This window comes from Ovis aries, chromosome 2 (assembly GCF_016772045.2).
Source record: "Ovis aries strain OAR_USU_Benz2616 breed Rambouillet chromosome 2, ARS-UI_Ramb_v3.0, whole genome shotgun sequence".
Taxonomy (NCBI): domain Eukaryota; kingdom Metazoa; phylum Chordata; class Mammalia; order Artiodactyla; family Bovidae; genus Ovis; species Ovis aries.
In genome coordinates this window covers 13,370,880-13,393,897 of record NC_056055.1, presented here as the reverse complement: position 1 = coordinate 13,393,897, position 23,018 = coordinate 13,370,880, and the positions used below count along the sequence as shown (strand labels likewise).

General features: G+C 41.4%; 1 protein-coding gene across 5 annotated transcripts in view; it reads left to right on the top strand.

Annotated features, from left to right (window-relative positions):
* PALM2AKAP2 (PALM2 and AKAP2 fusion) overlaps positions 1–23,018 on the top strand; it is a 515,750-nt gene that overhangs the window by 290,422 nt on the left and 202,310 nt on the right. For 3 of the 5 annotated variants that reach the window (XM_027964120.2, XM_027964121.2, XM_027964119.2), the window contains one exon: positions 9,423–10,118. The exons of the other annotated variants lie outside the window; for them this stretch is intronic. In XM_027964120.2, the coding sequence (XP_027819921.1) occupies positions 9,423–10,118 (696 nt within the window). The remainder of the gene's footprint in view (positions 1–9,422; positions 10,119–23,018) is intronic. 5 annotated transcript variants of the gene reach the window in all.

Sequence of the window (23,018 nt, the reverse complement as noted above, 5' to 3'; positions counted from 1 at the left end):
GTGTGCGTAGGAATATACACACTATCACAAGCTAGGATCCTTCCTCTCGGAAGACACTGTGAAAACATAATGAACCCAATAGCAAATGCCATTTTGAAAAAGTATTATGTGCTCGAAGTCTTCTAAAAAAGAAGTTTACATGTACTTTTGTTTATCAGTTAAGAACCAATATGCATAAATGTATCTACTGTGGAAATATACAGATGCAGAGGCTTGAAAGGAATTGCATTTGATGTGGTTAACTGCTTTATCCAGGCTGTTTTTTGAAATAGAGCATCCAGATTAATGATCAGTTATGGCTAGCAGTGACTACACAGAGCATGGATAGCATACAAATGAATGGCAGTCACCCCTGGAATTCTTTCTCATAGATATCATCCATCTTGCTTTAGGGGCATCCTTTGGAAAATTTGCACAGTCTTAGGGCCATTTTAATAAATGTCACTGGTCATTACTCAGTATTATGACAAATATTCTGGTTGTCTGGAGTTTGGGAGGTGTTCAGTTCTGTATGAGTGGGAATTTATTTAGAATCTTTGCTTTGCAGAATCAGGAGGCATCTGTTCCAATTCCTTATTCAAACATGGAACCTTGGGCACAGAGCCTTGCCAAGAGGCCTTCAAACCACAGGCACACACCATGACCTGGGTCTCCCTACAGATGGCCCATTCTGTCTGTAATTGACTCTGACAGCTGGGAAGTTCATCCTCAGATGAGGCTCTCATTAGCCTGCTGCTTTCATCTTTTACCTTTCTTACGTGCACTGGAGAAGGAAATGGCACCCCACTCCAGTGTTCTTGCCTGGAGAAGCCCAGGGACGGGGGAGCCTGGTGGGCTACCATCTATGGGTCGCACAGAGTCGGACACAACTGAAGCGACTTAGCAGCAGCAGCAGCAGCAAGATACAAACCTAAGTTTGTATCTTAGGAGCCCTTCAGAACAAACCTAAGTTCTGATTTCCATTTAAATATTTGAAAATGGCTATCACATCCTGTCTTTCTGAGGCCTTCACTTTCCATCCCCTTAATGCCTGCAGCCCTGGTCGGTTCATCTGGTCCTGAGATGGTAGGTTTCTTGGACCCCCTTAGCCGTGTCTGTCCCTCCCCTATGAACACGCCCCGCTTGGTCTCTGAAGGGCAAGACTCAGAGCTGCCCAGCACATTCCGGGCTGAGCGGTCACCCCACAGAGGCCACAGCCGTGTGACTTCCTGGCGGCCCTCCCGGCCTTTCCGCTTCAGGCTCTCAGGTACAGCCTCCGAAGTGAGAGGCCTGCGCCTCTACCAGGCCTCCTTCCCTCTGTCCAGTGGAGTCGTCGCTCCACAGTCATCTCGGGGCAGCAAGAAGTCTGTTCCCCCACAACTGTGCACACACTACTTTGCCTTCTCACACGCAGAAGAGCCTACAAGTTCCTCTTTCTAATCTTAAGAGGCAAAAATAAGGATGAGCTATGCGCCTCTCGGCCCTTGGTAGATTTTACATGACTGTTAAGTTTCTTCCTGTTAAAGTGTCCCTCAGGAGTGTCAGGGGCCCCTGGGGTCACCGAGGAGCCTCTGGAAGGTAAGGAAGGAGTTGAGGTGAGGGACTTGGTGTTCTGTCCCATTTCAAACACAGCGGCTTCCCCAGCCTTGGGCTTCCATATCGTATTTCTGCGTCAGGTTTCATTTGAATAAAGGGTTTAACCATTTGGAAAGGAGAAAACTCTCTTTGTTGTCGGGATTTTTACAGCTCATGGCTGTGGCTCTACACACCCTCACTTTTCCTCGAAGTTTAGTATCATCTCAGATCTGAAAAGCAAACTGGCATTATTTATCATCATTTCACTGATGAAATTGTTGCACAGTTTGATAAAAAGCCAGAAGCCTGCGGCCCACCATTAGGGATGCTCCTGGTCCTGGGGAATCCTTACCCAGCACCTACGGGGTACAGCCCTTCAAGCAGTGACAAGTTCTGCCTGTTGTCCTAACACTCATGGCACATGTTTCTGTCTTGTCCACATAAGGACAACAGGGACTTTGTGATGATCCGATATGCTTTATCTCTGTCATTTGTCTAATCTATCTAGAGACCTTGAAGGAGAAAAAATTGAGATTAATGTGCTCAGCTTCTGCTCTTTCAAAACTGGCTCTAGAATTTAGCCAGCCATGATGTCCAGCTATTTATATATAGTTTATGGAATTCCTTCCTTCTCAGTTTTGAAAATTAGAACTTGGCATTTCTGCCTCCAGTGCCTTTCCTGGTATATGAAATCCTTGGGACAAATTCATTGATGTGGGAACTGGGGCACAGCACCTAAAGCACTATGAGCATTTGTATCCCTGGGAGTTTTATTATCTTCCAATCTTCTCTACGCACCTGGGTTTCAGTTACCTCTTAGCAGTCCTGGGTTTCAGTTACCTCTTAGCAGTATTCTTTCCGACACTTCTCAAGCTATAAACTGCCCTTCTTGACCAAAAAGACTGAAGCAAAGTCAATATGAGAAATTGGCTTTGGCTTTTGCTAGATGGCGTCACCAACTCAATGGACATGAGTTTGAGTAAGCTCTGGAAGTTGGTGATGGACAGGGAAGCCTGGCGTGCTGCAGTCCATGGGGTCGCAAAGAGTCAGACACGACTGAGCAACTGAACTTTGCTGTCCTTCAACATTATGCCCTTGCTGACTTATTTTTGTTAAAACCACAGAGTCTTGGGAAAACATTTGATTTGAAGAAATGTTTGATTATTGGGTTTTGAAGTTAGAGATTGCTCTCTGAGATGAGAGGAAGGATTCACTCTAAATGAATATCCTCATTTTCATCACTTTTGATATCCCAATGCTAATTTTATATTTCCCACCTCAGGATGAGTGAACATAAATGCATATATATAGTCTTATGCTCAAAGAGATGCATGTATATATATTCATTCAATAAGCCAAGCGTATGTATTGTTTTTCTTCCACATGGTACATTGCTAGCCACTTGATGAGTATTACGCAGGGAAGATCTCACTGCTGGGTGGTGATCTTGGTCTGATTGTCCATCGCCCTCCCTCCTCTTGGATTTGATACATCACTAACTCACAGGCCACATGGGCTCTTCATGGCACCATGGAATATCAAAGCTAGATACCATGTATGCACACACACATACACATACACACACACACACACGTATGCATTAATATTTCTATAATTGAATCACTTCACTGTACACCTGAAACTAACACAACATTGTAAATCAGCTATACTTAAAAAAAAAAAAAAAAGAGCTACATACCCTTCATTGTACCAGTTGGGAAAATGAGGCCCTAAATTGAGATGTGACCTGGATAGGAATTCAGGCTCACTTTCTCCCTTCCTATGTCACCTCCCATATGATGACTGATGATGATGGGACACGATTTTTATACTTTACACATGAACCCTCAACTTTATTCCTCCACCCACTGATCACAGTGAGTCAAGGGAAGTGAGCTGGGAGCAGCCTGGGTCAAGGAATTTAACAGTGATCAAAAGTTCTGTCTTCGTGGGCAGAGTTCTGTCTTGTGTGTTCTTGGCTTGATTCTGAAATGGAATCTCACCAGTTTGTGTCACTTTCCATTTACCTGTGTCAGGCACTCTTGTTTCCTTTTCCCTGGGTCCCTTAGAGCCTTGCAGCTGCTGTGCTTGTCCAGGCTGAAGGTGACAGGGGACAAGCGGGTGCAAGGAGCCAGGGCAGCAGGTCTGACCTGCAGTCAAGCATTCTGCGTTCTTCACACCCTCTTTCTGGGCCCTGTGGTGTCCAGGTATCTTTCCTGGAGGCCTTCCACTCCTGCTCATACTTGGGTCTTTTCAGAACCTAGAAACTAGGCTCATCAACCCCATTAGGGTATCTCTGCTTCTCCAAGGTGGCCGTTCTATAGATGAAAGAGCTGTTGGGGGTGGGGGGGAAACCAAGGAAACCAAACACAGATCTCAAACTTGCAGTACCAGTGATGTAATCCATTTGTATCCCTTTGCAGAAACTGGCCCCTTTGGTTCTTATTCTTCATCAGCAAAATGGAGATACTTGCTCTCTCACTGGGATGTTGGAAGGCAGAACAAACATGCTTGTAACCTCCAGTCTCACTGTCATCAATGTGTAATACTTGAAAATCAATACTTTTATCATTTTATAAAAAACATACTTCCAGACTCCAATCAACCCATCATTGGAACATCTACTAAACTCTTTCCTTTTTTTCTCTGTTACCTGGTCCTTCCTCAGATACTTTTCTTTATGTCCATGCAGCTCTTTCCAAATCTCTTTCAAGGGCTCTCCATAAAGTTTCCTTCCCTGAGCAGTACCCTTCTCCTCATTTTTTTTTTTTTTCCAATAAGATGAACACAGATACCAAGCCCTTACGATCCTCATCGTCGTGTACCTGTGGCATGGGGAAACTTGTGGGAAGAAAAGGGCAGATTAGAGAGTGTTCATTGTGGTTAGAGATGAGGGCATGATGTAAGGGAGAGGTCTTTGGCAGCAGTAAAAAGCAGAAGAGTTTTAAAAATTGTGTGCATGCCTCCTAAATGTAAACCTTATCTTCCTGCTGGTTCATATCCACCCTCGTTCATATTTGGGATATTATTGGCTGAGAGCTGAAGCAAAATAGAAATACTTATTCACAAACAACACATTTAAGAAAAATGTTCACACTTCCTTTTTGGTTTTCTGAATGTCTAGTAACATTCTCATATGTGTATCCATGAAGTCTAAATATTGTCTTAAGAGAGTAGATCTTTAAAGTTATCACCCCTAAAACTGGCGATTATGTAAGAGGGTGAAAGGGCCAGCTAACCTTATTTTGGTAATCATTTTGCAGTATATATGTATATCAAATCATCATATCATACATCTTAAGCTAACATATGTTATATGTCAATAATATCTCAATAAATCTCAAACAAAAATATTGCCTTTATTTAAGCTAGAGCGTCTCGAAGTGTTTGCCTGAGTCGCCTTGCTAAAAAGAAGAGAGTGAAGGCAGACAAGGAATGTGAGACCAAAGCTGAAGAAATCTACTAAAAATCTGTGGTGTTTTTAAAGCCCTAGGTCTTATCTGGGGAAAAAAAAAATACATATGAATGTTGTCTTTTATGGCATAATCTATCTAAGCTTCTTTTACTATAAAAATATCTTAAAGTAGTTTACTCTCAAATTCTAGAAATATTGAAAGAACAGTATGTATCATATAAATATTAATCTGTAACCCTAATGAATCCATGTCACTTGCGGTTCACACCCAGAGTGATCTCACGCTTCACAAAATCTAGCGTAAAATTGCAGGCAAAAAAGAAAACCCGCTGAAAAGAAACTCTGTTCTTTTTTACCTGTTTCTCCTGAAGGATGGTGAAAGGGATCCAATTCATATCTCCACCCAGAAGGACTTCTCAATATTCCCTTTTCTTCCCTCCACAAAGCATCATCCACTGCCACAGAATATTCCCTCCCTAGCCATCTTTCACAGAACTTTTACTGTCTCTTCCATTAAACTCCTCCTTTCTCAGCTTTTTATTGTATGGATCTGATTAACCATTCTAGCAAAGACATTCTCCCTATTATCCCTCCTTTCAGTCCAGTCTCTGATTCTAGGAATAGGCAAGGACCAGCTGAGGTTGGGAATTAGGATGGTAGAGAAGGGAAAATTGGACCACAAATGATAGCATTCTCACTGGTGGGCAGAGAGAGGGAGGGATATCCCTAAAGATTCCTATGTTAATAATGTATATCCTATCAGATATGGCTATAAAAATAGCAATGTTTTATTCCATACTCTGTATTGATTGCAGCTCAGTGTACCATTTGGCTCACACATTACTGGGTGGTTTTGTAGTTCATATCTATTAACTGACAATCATTATTGCTGCTGTTGCAATTCAGTTGCAAAGTCACGTCTGACTCTTTGCACTCCCATGGACCTGTAGTCTGCCAGGCTCCTTTGTCCATCATTACTACATTCCTTATTTATAAACATGAGTGTGTTTATAGTGATAGGATGCAATATTTCATCCCCAAACTGTGCCTTTTAATATAAATGTAATATTTAAGGAACAGGTTCTTGGAGCCCATTCAGTTCAGTTCAGTCGCTCAGTCGTATTCCACTCTTTGCGACCCCATGAATCGCAGCATGCCAGGCCTTCCTGTCCATCACCAACTCCTGGAGTTTACCCAAACTCATCAAGTCAGTGATGCCATCCAGCCATCTCATCCTCTGTCGTCCCCTTCTCCTCCTGCCCCCAATCCCTCCCAGCATCAGGGTCTTTTCCAATGAGTCAGCTCTTCGCATGAGGTGGCCAAAGTATTGGAATTTCAGCTTCAGCATCAGTCCTTCTAATGAACACCCAGAGCTGATCTCCTTTAGGATGGATTGGTTGGATCTCCTTGCAGTCCAAGGGACTCTCAAGAGTCTTCTCCAACACCACAATTCAAAAGCATCAATTCTTCGGCACTTAGCTTTCTTCAAGTCCAACTCTCACATCCATACATAACCACTGGGAAAAAAGATTGTAAATGCCTATTCTGTTTGATAACACATTTTGTGGAAAATCAGGAAATAACAGACATAGTTCTCTTGATATCACCGTCATTGTATGAGCCGATGTACCTTGTTGACAAATATTTGTTGACTTCCCATTGTGTCACTTAAAGAAACTCAAGATCTTTGTGCTGAGCAAGTGAAACATTCAAAACGGACACAATGAAAATAAAGCATTGGAATTTGTTTCAAAATCTTCTTAGTTAAGTGTTAACCATGTCAGATTGTATCTTATAAGCAGAAGAAATACCATTGTTATTTTTCACCCAGTACAAACATTAATCACTGTGTATACCTTTTCATTGGTGTGATATAAACTATTTGGCACTAGATTAAAACAACCAATTAGACTTTTCAATTAGTGGCATTTGTTTCACAGGTATGTTTAACAGGTACCTTGTATCCAAAAGGCTCTAAGGTAGGTGTTTGGGGTGGCAGGGGGGAATCACTGAAAGATGCCAGGCAAAAAGCTAGCCTTCCAGGACCCTAAAAATCTGTGGCGCTAATAAAACTTTCCCACAAATAATTATATTACTGACTGGAAAGTGTTAAGTGCCCTCAGTTAAGAAGAAATGTTCAGAGAATCTTGAGAAGAGAGGGATAACTTAGAAATGGGGTGATCAAAGAAAGTTCATGGAAGAGGATGCAGTTGACCTGGGCATCAGTGGATGAGTCACACTTGGATATAAAGAAACTCAAAAGTAGGACATTTCAAGAGGAAGGAATCTTAAAAGCAGGAAATGTTAGGTGTGAGATGGTGTTTTTAGCTGCTGTACAGGGTAAGGAAACAATAAAATGTCGTTTGGAAAGATAGTTTGGATCTTTTTAACATAGTGGGGGAACTTATAGTTCAGAAAGAGATAGGGACTCAACAGCGATGACAAGCAGAGATGTGACCCCAGACTCTAGAGTCTGTCAGTGGAGAAGGGACAAAACAGTCTAGGCAGAGGGACCCCATCGGTTTGAATGGTCACGTAAAGAGGTCCTGGGAACAGTGAGACCTCTGTTATGGCCTCAGTGCATGTGAAATGAGAGAGGCTGCAAGGCAAGACAAGGCAGGAAAGGAAGGTTGCAGACAAATGCCAAGGGAATTATATGCCAAGCTAAGGAGTTTGATGTTTACCCTCTGCAGACACAGGAGCTGATGGTGAATTTGTAAGCAAGATAACTCTGTGGGCAGGGTGGAGCCTAGGCTAATAGCAGTCGGCTGGCTTTTACTATACAGGGCCAGATCATACATATTTTAGACTTTCTGAACCATGTATGATCTCTGCTGGGTATTGTTTCTTTCCTTTTCTCTTTCTTAAATTCTTTCTTGCCTTTACTTGTAGGTTCTTTCTGTCCTTTCTTCTTTTTCATAACAATTTTTTTGAATTATTTTTAATTGAAGGATAATTGCTTTATAATATGGGTTTATGTCTGCTGTACATCAACATGAATTCTTTCTTTTTTAAATTGTAAAAACCATTCTCCTCTCCGTTGGCCCTCTGGAAGTGAAATGACAGAAGTAGCAGATAGAAATCAGACACAGGCTGTTGTGCAGAAGGTCTGGTCTAAGGCAGTGGTGATAGAGATAATGGTGAGGAAATGCGTGGGGATGGATCTGAAGTAGGGTTAGATTCAGCAGTTGTTTGATGATGGGGAATTAGGCAGAAAAGGGAAAATCAAGTGTGATTCTGAGGCTTCTTGCTTGAGAGACTAGGTATTACTTCTCACCAAGACTGTGCTTGTCCCACTAAGACTTTGCTCTCACCAAAACTCTGGGGAGCTTTGAGAGAGGATGGACTCAGTTTTGAAGCTGCAGAGGTTGATGTATCTGTGGGTCATTCAGGGAAAGGGTGTCTGGGGACAGTTGGCTCCATGGGTCTGAGGCCAAGTTTCCTCCCGTCCAGAACATATGCCTCATGGGAAGCCTCTGAGGCAATAGGTCAGAAAGTATGGAATGTCATGAGAGCCTACAGGACTGGAAAGAGCTGGTCCTGAGGAAGCTCAGACTGGCCCCAGGATTTGGGATGTTGGAGCGGCTGAGAGTGGTACCTGGGAAGACCAGATAGGAAGCTCTTGTGATCATCATCTAGGAAAGAGGGAGTGGTATCTCAGATTGAGAGATGGCAGTGGAACAGAGAGAAAGCAGTCGCTGGGGATGACAGCATGGGGCAGATCCTTGAGGACTTGGCAGTATGTGCCTGGGGGAAGAAAGAGGCCTTCTGTGAGCACCGTCCTCGAATTCCCATGTCGTGGGACAACGCCCCCTGTAGTCTTTCTTCTTCTAGTTCTTGTCTTAGAAACCTAGCTAAGTGAATAAAGCTCACAGAGCATATAATCTGACTCCTTTCATAGTTTCCATTTTTGCAAATGTCCTCTTTTAGAGTAAAGGATGGCCATGTGCCATCTTGCAAAACCCTTCGCATAATCTCCATTCACAGAAAAGGGAAATGTCAAAAAAAAAAGAAAAAACACTTGGTAAAAGAGTTCTTTAAAAAGACTTAAGATTTTGGAACTAGGTTACATCCTAACCAAAGACTTTAAAATTGTCTAGGTCTAGGGTGCGCTCCCAATCAAGGGGAACTTGCATGTCATCAGCTTCCCTGAAATGTGGCACACTGGATCTCAACAGTCGCTCGTGGCCTTATTTAGCTCCTCTTCCTTGGAAGTTTGAATGCCATTGAGAAATGGTAACTCTGTACACATGTCTTCCCAGTGCCTTTAGCTGCTGTATTAAAACACATATGTAACCACCTCTGTCCACGGTGCACTCACTCTAACACTCACGATGCTTGGCGGTTAGACTAGAAAGGGCACAACACCGTTTTTTTTGTCTGTTTGGCAATTAACCATTCACTGGCTTTTTTTGTTGTAACATGCACTTCCTTTCTCTTGTTTTCGTTCAAGCTGTGTACGCCATGGAAATTAATGTGGAGAAAGACAAACAAACAGGAGAGACCAAGACTCTCTCTACATCCACCATTGGCCCAGAGGGGGTCCATCAGAGAGGAGTCAAAGTCTTTGATGATGGTACCAAAGTAGTGTATGAGGTGCACTCAGGAGGCACCGTAGTAGAAAATGGAGTGCACACATTAAGCTCAAAGGATGTAGAAGAGCTTATTCAGAAAGCTGGACAATCAAGCTTAAGAGGAGGGCACGTGTCAGAAAGGACTGGGATTGCAGATGGGAGCCTCAGCCACCCTAAGGAACACATGCTCTGCAAAGAAGCCAAGTTAGAAATGGTCCATAAGTCTAGGAAAGATCATTCTTCTGGGAACCCAGGGCAGCAGGCTCCAGCCCCCAGCACTGAAGGGCCGGAGGCAAACTTGGATCAGCCAGTCACCATGATTTTCATGGGCTACCAAAATATCGAGGATGAAGAGGAGACGAAGAAGGTGCTAGGCTATGATGAAACCATCAAGGCCGAGTTGGTCCTCATTGATGAAGATGATGAGAAGTCATTGAGGGAGAAGACGGTGACAGACGTATCCACCATTGATGGGAATGCAGCCGAGCTGGTGTCCGGGAGACCCATCTCAGACACCACTGAGCCCTCATCCCCTGAAGGGAAGGAAGAGAGCTTGGCCACGGAGCCAGCCCCAGGTACCCAAAAGAAAAAGCGCTGTCAATGCTGTGTTGTCATGTGACCACTTCTTTCTTCCCCTTTCTTCCGGGCAGCCTCTGTGCTCTCCACCACTTACGTAGACCTCACTGTACCACTAACTGCGATACTGTGAACTGGAAGCAAACACCTGCCTTGCCTTGCAGTTGGATTGCTTTGATCCCTCTTATTTTTTTTTCCCCTTTCGTTTTTTCCTCCAGTTTCCTCAGCTCAGAGACAACATGCATGTGTGTGCTTCACTCTTTCCAAGAACCTGCTTTTCCTCTAAACTTTTCCTTGTGTCTTCAAGAGGGAATCGGTTCCTTACTGCTCGATTGGAATGGACTCTTCATATCAGCCAGTGATCTCGTAGCCTTAATTCATTTGACTGGAATTGAACCCATGGGCACCAGGGGAATCATTTTGTCGTGTTCCTATCATGTAGTCACACATCGCCAGGTTGCTGATTTCTCACTTGCCTCCCTTACTGTGGATCTTTGCTTTTATATTTTATGTGGCAAAGTGCTGTGGGGTCTAGCCAGACGCTGGTGTAGCCAAAAGTGGACCTTACTTAGTTTGTTCGATCTAGGGTGATGCTTTTTGCTGCCTTACATAAGCTTCCAGGTTACAGTATTGTGCATCTCTGGCTTCCCTTCTGTTAAAACTGAAATGAAGTTGATGTAAAAGAAAAAGAACCCAGTGCTTGTTACAGCTGAATTGTAGGGACTAATTCCATAACCTGCCCATCAACAGCTGTCTCTCTTTCTTATGACTTAACTGATGGACCCTTTATATAAGAAGCACCATTTTTAACTTTTTAAGGACATGAAACAAGCATTGTTTTGAGCATCAGTAGTGATCTCCAAACTTAGGCGAATCCATGAACCTTGCTTTTATTCTCTAAAAAAAAATAGTGTAAATTTTTATATTGTTTTCTTTTTCATGGATATATTCCGTTAATCTATTTTCAATGAAGTGGTCATTTTGAGAAATTTCTCTGTAGTGACCATATTTCTAAAACAGTCCTTCTGACCTACAGTGGTTGCTAGGATGCTTCCGGTCCATCCATTGTGGACGGTGCTGTTCCTGAATTAATTCTTCATTCACCTGCCCTGTTGATTCCAGAGCTTTCCATCTGGACTCTTTTCTTTATGCCCCACGAAAAAGAGAATGTTACCTGTACCTTCACCATGTAGGTTTATCCACCACGCAAAATTAAACTTTAAAATGTAGAGAGACAAAGAAAAGTTTCAAAGATGAAGAAAGATCTCTCTTATCACCCTAAGTACTTTTAATTCATTCCACAAATACTGATGGAGTGAGTGGCACATAACTGAGCTTCTTCAAGCATGGTTTCCTCAACTTATAAAGATTCCAGAACATCAAGGGTGGTTTTTATCTAGAACACAATAAACAGTTCTTTAAATTCTTGGCATTTCTCCCAAAGCAAATAGTCACAGGTATAAAAGAACCAAAGGGAAGCAATATAATAAAATAATAATAGAGCAAAGAGCAATGAAATAAAGCTGTAGCATTTGACTTGATTTTAAAACAGTATATCTTTTAAGTTTTTTGCCAAATATTCTTAGTATTGTTGCAGATAATTCACAAATTTATCCATGTTCCATAGAACCTAATTTTTAAAAATATGTGATAAGATGTACTAGATCAAGTTCAACTTCTGTGAAGAGTATTGAGAGGAGGCAAAAGCAAAGTGACCTGGAGAGAATTTTATTACAGAATCAACTCAATTTGTCCTAAATAGCTTTCTTAGTGCTAAATTGATTATTTTTAATATATTGGCTTGAAATTGTTCTTATTCCAGTTAGAAGGGGGAAAAACAATATTTTTTAGTTTTCAAACAATTACATTTAATGAGCACAAAATAAATCATTTTATCACCAATATGTAAACCAAAAAAAGTTTAAAAAGGGAAAAAATAATGAGCTAGGTTTTACTTTCTAAGGTGAGTCCATCCATGGCTTGATTTTGAACAGCTGAGGGAATTCTCTCTAAATCTCAGGTTCAGCAAAGCAGCTGTTTTTGAATAAAGCTGCTCTATTATCTAGAAATAATATCTGGTTTTGCTGCCTATAAACCTCACCACTTTCAGCTTCATGCTCCTCAGTAAATGCTTGTTTAAGCATCATTTAAAAAGTTAGAAGAAGACAAGCCAGAGAAACCTATTTGTATAGAAAAAGAAAGCAGCTTCAATGTTTTGGACAATCTCTAATTTTAATAATTTATTTAGAAAGAAATAATCTAAAAGTTTCCCATATCTTTTTTTAATCCCCATCACTTGAGGATGAAAACTATTCAGTATGAGTTTTTAAAAGCACAGTTAGTGAGTGGAATGATAGAATTTAGCCTTGGGCGTGTTGTTTGATAAACAGAACCAGAGTTTCTCGGGACAGATGATTCCCTGATCTGACCTAAGCTTCCATCAGTGAGTTAGTTTTTCATGAAGAAAATTTTCTGTACCTCTCACTACAACACCACACATGAGATCTAACAGACCAGTGATATTCTGTGCTCTCATTTATTAATAATTAGTAGAGGGATTAGCAGATTATATGAATTAAAGCTTATTCTCTGCTTTTACTAGGGAAACTTATGATTTAAATGGTTTTTCAAGTAAGACGTGTTACCTTTATGAAAAATGATGTGTGGCCACAAAAAATGAAGATGTGTTTGAATATGGCATATATATTTGTATAGCTCGCCTCGTTTTCCTGTCACAGTGCGGGATTCAGACTCAGCCAGTCCTTTAATGGGATGAGACCTATCATCGCATCTACAGCGAAAAGGAACTATCTTTCATAGTGAAGATATAAACAGAATTGTGACTGTCAACATTCTACCTTTCCTGTTGGTGCTGGCATTGTCTCTGTAAAAACTTCATGATGTATGGCATCACGCCCTTCAAAAATTCAGGGTGTTGACCTACATCACCAGACTAATTAGAGAATCAGTAAGAAAGCTATCAGTACAAAACCACGGTCATTTTTGAGGTCATAGTTGGACTTTCTTTCCAAATAATAGACTCAGAACCCTTTTAAATGGGAAAAGGGAAAGGAGGGACATTTCATTTACTTATAAATAGATTCTTAATGGCATGAAATTAAAAGATTCTTTTAGAGTTAAAATGGTAAACATAAATCTTGCATATCCTGAAAAATTGTGGTGACTTGTATACCCTTGACTTATTTTTTCTCTTTGATGTGCAATAGGACAAAAGAAAGGGATTTTCTTTTTTCACTCTGTGCTTTATTTACTTACAATTATATTATTTTCCTTATATAAGCAAAATTAGTTGCCTCTAAAAGTGATTTGACAGTGTCCAGTGATGTCACTTAATATTGGGAGTAAAGAGGACAAGACACTAGGAATTCCTTTCTGGCCAAACCCCAATCATGGTTTCCTAAAACTATCCAAAGGCTTTCAGAAAATACACACAAATTCTAGAGTTGATTTGATTTGACTCTGAAGTGTTAATGATGCGTATCGGCTTCTGATCCCTGCCTAGTCCATTTTACTTTTTCTGGAGATAAATGTGTTTTTCCTAAATGCAAGGAAACTTTTATTTGGTTAGCGGTAAGTTTTTTTTAAAGGGGGAGAACATCTCTATATAATTTCCTAGAGATACAGTAGCATCTCTGGAGCAAACTGTTGAGGCCACGTCTGAAAACAGTTTATTTCTTTTCACTTCATTCAGAATTTCATTTCAAGGGATCTTAGAACACCCTTGACGATGACCATTTATTTAATGCCAGTGAACCAGTGGGTAGCGAAAGGGGGCGGGAATACAGTGATAGAGGCAAAAACTGAATCACTAAATCAGTTCTTCCTTTTTAAAAAAAAATTAACTCTCTCAGTGTAAAACACAGACAAATACAGGCAAAATACACATGGAGGACTTCACTTTTGCTTTCACTTAAAATCTAGAAGCTCAGCCATCTCTGTTTGTTACCAGACCCACTTGTGGAGTTCAACCCACCAAAGGGCCCATACCTTGTGGGAATATTCTCATCTCCTGCGATTTTACTTTGTTTACAACAAAAACCATTCCAAGGCAAGACAGTTTTATGTTGTACTTTTGCAGTGTACACGTTCATCATTGAAACCAAGAATTCTCAGCATGGTTAAAAGATAAGTTTCAGAAACTCTGTAGATACGTAATCTTTTAGAAGCTCCTCAATTTATGAATCAAGGTATATGTAGCTCCGCTGATGAGGACCGAGCCAGAAGGCACCTCTTGTGCTATTGGATAGTATTACTATGACCCAGCGCATACATGGAATGATGGTATATATCACAAAACAATTCTAAGTAATGAGCAGGATGAGATCTTGGATTCCTGGGACCAGTTCATCTTCATTGTGAAGACCTCTTCTGGTCTTACCAGGAAAACTTCCCTGCATTTTCTTGGAAAAAAGAAAAGTCCATCTTTTATGAGGAGCATGATGCTGTTATATATCTGTATTTTCATAGCTTCAGCAAACTCCATAATATAATCCCCATTTTAATAGAAACCAAAATACTTATTATTTGAATGTAGAGAGGCTAGAATAAAAATTACATCCTAAAAGTTTCCAGGGGTAATTTTCCTGGGGAATCCTTGGATCAGCCTCATCCTACCACCCCTTAATTTTTATATGACTTAAATAGGCCTCTGTGTCCCCTCTCCACTCCAGTCTAAAAAGTCTGAACTGTAGCACAAAAAACTTGCTGTCAGTGTGAAAATACCATATGTATTTTGAGGGGACCACAGACTTTCTGCATCAAAGATCTGGGCAGCCTTAACTTTTATAAAAGAATTTTCAATGCTGTCTTTTACTAAGCAGGGAAACAAAATGTTTCCTGAAATTAATGACTTTTTTATATTTTGTGACTATTTTCTAAGTTTCTACAGGTTCATCTTTTCCCCATATTGCCTCTTACTAGTCACCTGGGGCTATTTTTTGCAAGTCATTGCATTTTTATCAAAAGAAAAGTACATCTCATGAACCGCAAAATTCCCTCTAGACTTTAGGCAGTCCTTCTGGAGAAAAAGAATAGAAACACAGAAAGAAATGAATGACAGGGTGGCTTTTGTGTTCCTATGGCTAATGTACTGTATGGTATATATGTTTACAGAATGTATCTGCCTTGTGATGTTAACAAAATGAATGACAAAAAAAAAAATGAGTTCTGATGTGCCATTTGAAAGTTTGCCTTAGCATCGCTGTTTATGTTCTTTTCTGTCCTTTCAAAATCACAGGTTGTATTCCAAAGCTGTATGAGCACAACATTCTCTTCCCCACCCCTACCCAGCCCTTCTTTAGAGCTACGAATTTCCTCCCAGGAGCCTGAGGCAGAACCTTGCAGTTCTGACCCAGGGGGAATAAAGTAGGCGGAGCTTGGGCGTTGCTTCTGCCTGTCTGCTAATCAAACACTTCCTCGTGTTCCCACCTGAGCCTGCACTGTCCCACTCTGACTTTCCTGGGGTGGGCCCCTTGCAAGGTGTGGCCTCCTGCAGTCCTTCCCGCCTTAAGGGAGGTGAACTTGTGGACCCCCTACTTAGATCTGGGTGCCTGTTTCTAAGCACAATTGGGATAGCTTCAAAAAGCGAAGCAAATGAGATGGGCTCACATGCTGTGATTGAGCCTTCCCTGAGGGGTGTGCCATTCATTGTCATCTAGGACGAATGGTGTGGTATAGAGGGGAATAGGGAGTGGTTATAGAAATAGAATAGTTTATGTTTATTTATTTTTTTAAGGAAAAATATTTTTATAATGAAATCTAGACGAGTTATAAAGCTTGACTTTGAAAATACCCTTGATTGACTGAGTTATTTCTCTGTTCCATTAAGGTAACTTTCTGGTGAGTTCTGTAACACTAGCCCAGACCTTGGGAGGCATGAGCAGAGGTCCTGTGACCTGCTCCTACACCAGCAGATCTAGGTTGTACGATCAAACTTTCTATACCTGTCATTAGATAACCTGTTATACAGCTTGATAGCTCTCTAGGCCACACCTTTAATAATGCAGAATGATCTTTTGGAAGGAGATAGCTGTTTTAAATGAAAGCCAAGCCTAGCAATTATCAAAGTCTAACTCTTTCACGTATTTAAGGAGTAATTGCGACTTGTGAGGTTAAGGGACCGCTTATAATACCATGGTACATTTGAGTGATTTATGTGAAATGGTGAGTCAGAGGCATCTGGCCATCTGCATAATGTACACAATAGACATGAATGTATAAACCAACAGTATGAAACTTACCAAATGTTATTGGCCTTGTAAATATCAACGAGGCTGCATCTTATTTCCAGAGTTAAGTAGAGACTGGAAAGGATTATCCTTATCCATCCACAAAGGAGATACTGAATTTTTAGAGTTCTTAGATTTTTTCCTTAATTTTCTACCAAGTTCTTGAGTTCCCATCACAGTCCTACTCAGGCTCATGAATATCTTCACCCACACCTGTTCCTCTGTCTGACTCACACCAGAGGTCAGAGGTCAAGCCTCAGCATCTGCTCCCTTCTCCTCTTAGACTCTTCTCCCAGGAAGCATCCTTTCCTAGGATGGGGTCATTTTCTGCTACCCTAAAAGACCAAGATCCTTTTTTCCAATAAGGCAGGGTCCTAAACACTCTCCTTTTCAAGCAAAATAACCCCTCTGGTTCCCAGACAAATCACTTTAGTTTTTCCATCATCAGAATCCCTCCAGCAGGCCCAACTCAAGTCCAGCTGTGAACAGTACTATTATGACAACTCCAAAAATGAAAGAGCTGTGTAACTGCCTGAGGGGGGTAGGGAGAGCCAGTGTGCCCTTAGCCTCTTGTTACTATGGGAACCTCTCAGTTTCAAGATGAGGTGGTCAGGGAGACATCCAGTCACGTAGTTGTGCAGCGTGTCTTTATGTACAAAGAGGCCACCGGGCAATGCCTGATAACTATTCTATGTGCGGCTCCAACTCCAATTCTGTGACATCCCCTTCTGGTAATTGGAAAGCATTCTCTCCTTGGTGGAGTCCTGGAACATTCATTCCTCCTCTCAAGCTCCTGACTTAATCCCATCATACAGGGGTTCGAGAAAATGTTGTGTCTGCTGCAGCTTTTCAGTGAATGTAGGTTGTTGATTGGAATGTTCAGCTTTAGCAGCTCACTCGTGGTGAGTGACATCTCTGTAAATATATCCATTTTGTGGTTGGTTGGGGGTGGGATGGGTGGGGCGGGAGACTGTCGTGCTTACTCGGAACTAGACTTGCTGGACTAGCTGCTGTACTTTGCAACCTGAAGTGTACCTTGACTGTTCTGTCTCCTTCAGATGAAAAACAAAACAAAAGCTGACTTCAGAAATAACACTGCCAGCGACAGCCGATGCTGTACTTGTAGCTTCTCTCTGTTCCTCTGTACAGTGTTAATAGACAATAAACTGCCTTTTCACTGCATCTACCTCTGTGTGTCTGTGCCCACATTCTTTCCCCCTTCTCACCTGTCACGAGCGGACTTCAGGCCAGACCTCGTGGGGAGCACCTCCGACCGTTCACTAAAACTCCACGCTAATCCAGTGCTTTTCAAACCTAAACCTGCTTCAGCATCACCCGGTGGCATCTGCTAAGAATGTAGAAGCTCAGCCACACCTCCAGGGACTCAAATTCAGATTCTGGGGTGGGGCCCAGTAGCCTGCCTGTTTAGTGATGTCTCCAGGTGATTCTGATACATACTCCATCTAACCCAGCCATGTGTTTGGGGACCTCTCAATGGGAATCCTGTGGCCTGCCTGTTCCAGCTGGTTTCCACATTAACTAATCCTCTCTTTAACCCCTTCTTGCACACCTGTCTCCACACCTGTCACCCCTGTTCTTGTTCCTTATAAGCCCTCAGCGATGGCACTGACTTTGATCCCATGGGTCAAACTCGGTCTGCCCCTTAGTAAGTGTTCATCCAGTGCAGTCTTCTAAACAGGAGCCTCTTAAGACACCTGGGGGCTTTGTTTCTCTTCTTTAATGCTATATCCTCTTTCTCTAGAATAGAGTCAGCAAACTTTTCATGTCAATGGCAAGAGAGTAAATACTTTTGGCTTTGTGGGTCACATGATTTTCGTCACAACTGCTCAGCTCTACCAGGAAGCAGCCATACACAATGTGTAAGTGAACGAGTGGAGCTATGTTGCATGAACTTTATTTACCAAAACAGACTGGGGGCCAGGTTTGGCCCTCAGGCAGGTAGTTTGCTGACCCTGGCCTCAGACAGAGCCTGGCACATAGTAGGAACTCACTGAAAAGTTAAAAAGTTATTGCATGAAAGAATGAACAAAGGACAGGAATGATGACACCTGCAGAACGGTCACAGTTGTTTTCTTTGAGGCCATGAAATAAACGAAATTCGTTGGGGCATTCTCATCTGTTGGGTTTTGTCGTAGATTTTTCTGGCTTTTTTTTTTTTTTGCGTGTCTTTATGCCTGGAAAGTAACTCAAGATTGAAACTGGAGTGGTGCCTCAGACTACCAAACTGAAATTAACAAGAGTTTCAGCCAATAGACGTTAATGAAGTGCAAGAACCTCTTGTCCTTGTCGAAAGCGCACCGGGCATATGAGATCTGGGTGGTCCCTGGGCATCTATGCATTTGATCCTAGTGTTTGTGGAACCACATCTTATCTAGTCTATCCTCCACAGTGAATGGCAAGGGTTCTTGACATTATTCTTTTTGTTAATTGAAAATCTTGTTAAACAAAAGGCTGGAACCACGGTAGACCATTATACACCCCCAACTCTAGGGCATATCCACAGTGACATGCTGAGTAGTGTGTGAAAAGCTGTGTGCTGATATCCATTCCCCAGTGTTGCTGTGAATTAAGGGAAGTTATATTTACACAAAGCACTCTGTAAGCTGGAAGTGGATAATGAATGAAGTTTACTTGTGATGAGAAAGTATCTGTTCCTCTACTAAAGATCTTTTCTCAAATGTAAACATAATAAGCTCTTCAGATGTGTTTCAGAACTAGTATGAAAAGGAAGCTGCTTTTCCTCCATTGGGTTTGTCACATATTATATTGAACCATATGAAGTCGCCATTTAATAAATCAATAATATGGAATAGTGACAGTTCCATATAATTCAATCTAATAATTCTTTTAGATCAGAGATCATTTCCCATTATGGAGGTCAAAAGATTAGCCGATAAACTAATTATAGCAGGAGGAATTTAGATGAGGAAAGAACTGTGGAAAGGAACATTGTTCTGTACTTAAAACTAGGCATTTCCCCTGGATAGGTAGGATTTCCTTTAATCTAACATCGACCTTTTGAGGTAGACATTGCTAATATTCTCCTTAATACATGAGGAAACTCAGTCAAGGAGACAGTAAGGACGTTGCTCAATATAGCAGAGCTAAAAATTAGAATGGAGGTTGGGAAGCAAGTTTCAGGCTCACCTTTCTTCCACATAGAAAGCTCTTGTTATGAGAGTGGTGTGGGGATATAGCTGAAACTAGATACAGAAGGATTTGGATAACAGAGCCATCTATGCCAAAAGAAAAAAATGGCACCAGTCCTTATTTTGTACCTTTATCTACTCAAGCAAAGGCTCAATAATAACACTGCCCTCTGGAGGATGGGAGGTGTCTATGCAGCACTTTCTTCCCCGAAGAAAAGCAGTCATGCTTATCTGTTTGTCTCCCTGGTTGTTTGGAGTCCTCTTGTTCTGCTTGATATTTTTCCTTCCCCATTCATAAAAAGGATGAACAAAATTTTAAATCTAGGAGTGGCATGTCCATTTTCAAATAAGCAAAGGAGGTTTTGCTGCTGTTGTTAATATTGTTATTGTTTTGCCCCTGTTGTAAGAGCTTAGAGCAACAGTGTTCTGTAGCACTGTGCAAATACCTCTTGCTGTATCAGCCTTCTGCAACCATCAGTAGAACACACTGTCTCCCCAACAACCCAGATCCTCTCCCGTTTTTCTCAAACAGTGTCAAATCCTCCACTATATGGACATCACACAAAAGCCTAACTTTGCTATTTAGAACTTAAGGCTATGAGAGCTCAGATTGATCATTGAATGCAGAAGTCACTAAATGGTTAGCCACCGGCTGAATCTGTGGTTATGTTGGTTATAACCTGTGGTTATGTTGGTTTTGCCTGCATCATGTTTTAAAATGATTTTTAATTCACTGCCAATAATAATAATAATAATAAATTAAGAGGAGTGTCATTTCAGAGATGGATTTCCAGCTTCTTTTGACATTTCAGAGGTTCTGTCAACCATGGGCCTCTTTTCCTGGCTGACAAGTACCTGGATCTGATGGTGGCTGCCTCCTTCAGAGGAGTCACACTCTCTTGCTCACCATCCCCACCCCTACTTCCTATTACCTTACTCTTGGCCAGTTTCCTTTGTGTATATTACCTGCCTGGCACCTGTTGATGTATGGTAGATTAGGGAATCTACCATAACCTACTCATTTTATGGCTGGATCCCAGATAAGACTTACCTAAAGGGAGATGGCAGAGCCAGAATCAGAGATGAACTTCTGAACTCCTCTGGAAATATAAGGTTTTGCACTAGGTTTGGATTTGAATTTGATGGAAGCATTTAAAAATTTTGAACAGCCCATAAGCAGAAAGCCAATATCAGAATTTGATGTTTGTGCTTTTTACCAGAAGGACCCATGTGACTTTATAATAATAGATTATCCCAAGGGTGGCAAACTCATTTACCACTCAACAGGAAAAAAATTTCATTTCCTATGACAACTTCTACTATATAGATTGTTCTACTCTCTGTTTCTTAGGTTAAATGAATCATGTCACGTTTTAAGAACTTTGTGGCATCATGTCTTATGGTTGAAAGTTGCATTCATGAAAAACAAAAATGGTTGTAGTCAACAACCATTGACTATCTCTGGGGTTTTGTATCCCTTCCTAGGAAAAAGTAACAAGATGCAAAGGCCGTATGTGTTTAAATTTAAATGTGATTTTCTTTTCCCTCCTAATCCTTAGTCTCTTATTGTGCTCCTGAGATCATGTGGTCACAGAATAGTAATAGTCTTTAACTTTTACTTTCTTATCTTACTAAGTGTAATAATCAGTAGAAAACTTAACATTTCAAAGACCTGATAAAATATGAATCTTTTCTCTCATAGCTTGTCATCAAAAATCAATGTGATCTAGTATTTTCTTTGTAATATAAGATGATAAATTACATTTTCCAACTTTTTTTTTTTTTCCCCACTTCTGAGTCACCAAGTATAGACAATATGAGCAGGAGACTTACCCTTTTAAGGCCAGGATTCTTAGGTCAACCCAAGAACAACCCAGAGGTGACATGAATCCTGAAGTCAATGTGAAGTGTTCATCCATCAGTATATGCAGACTCATATTCTTTCTCTGAAAGAGCTTATTTCAGACCAGAGTGCAAGGAGCAATTCAGTCATGTCCTCTCTCTCTGGAAGACTGACTAAATCTTCACTCTATTCAGAGGCATGATATGAGATGCTGTCTCATAGTTTAGCTCAGTTTTTCCTAAACTTGGACTTTTGGTATCACCTTAATTATTTTTGTCCTCTGTGTGTACTACCTGTGGACCATCATTTACTCTTTTAACCACTTTTTTTTACTTAAATGGTAACTTTGTCACCCTACAATAAGTAAGTAGCTGGGGTTCAGACAGTAAAGAATCTGCCTACAATACAGGAGACCTAGGTTTGATCCCTGGGTCAGGAAGATCCCCCGAAGAACGGCATGGCAACCCACTCCAGTATTCTTGCCTGGAGAATCCCATGGACAGAGGAGCCTCGCAGGCTACAGTCCACGGGGCTGCAAAGAGCTAGACACATCTGAGCAACCAATGCTTTCACTTCCAAGTAGGTAGCACATGCCACAAAAGCAACTGTTGAAACAAATGTTAATCAGCATTATTAAGTTTCAGCTGCACGCAGCTGCCTAATAACATATACAGTTACCTGAGACCAACTCTTTCATCATTAGAGAGAGGAATAGCCAGATTAGAGACTATACCCCCATCTGTTTGATATAATCAGATGGCGTGAAAGATAATGAAAACCATAATCATTGTCTCACTGTGTGGTTCAATGTTGTTTAAGGCCGTCTTATATACCCCTTTGAAGGGCATGGCACCCCACTCTGGTATTCTTGCCTGGACAATCCCAGGGACAGAGGAGCCTGGTTGGCTATAGTCCATAGGGTTGCAAAGAGTCCAACATGGCTGAAGTGATACAGCACATATGTCCCCTAAAATTTTGGAAGCACTGCCTTACCTCATTGCATTCCCTTAAAAAAATCCCAGTTCCTCATTTTGAAGTTTAGGATGAGAAATACAAAGTGACTTGCTCAAAGCAACAGGAAATAAGAGCAGAGGCACAGAGCTGGAATTCAAGCCCAAGTTGGGATGACCTCAGATTCTTCCTGTTTTACCAGGTGCCCATCATGCCATTCCTTTTATAAGGAAAGAATTGAATACATCAGCAGCAAACTTAAAACTCTCCAGGAAAGCTCTCCATCGTTTAAACAAAAGTAACATCTGTTCCAGTTAGAGCTGTCTCTGGCATAAGCAGTTTTGCACTGATAGGGATCAGATCTAATTGGGCTCCTTCTGCCTTACTTGAGTGAAGTTGCACAATCAGATGTGAATTTCCAGACAGAGCAGGAAAGTGATGCAATAGACAAGCACATGGGCCCAGGGGCTGCCTCCACCGTAAGGCACTCTGGCCTTCAGCTTTAGTACCTCTCCTGAGCTCTAGTAAGCCCACTCCTGCTCAGCAGACCTCTTGATTAACTCTGGTTGAGTCAGGGATATAGTCAATGGAGGCTGCAAAACTGAATGAGCATTGGAGAATGAGCAGAACTTAATGGAGAAAGAATCATTCAAGGACATCTTAACTTTCTTCTTTTCCCTTCCTTTC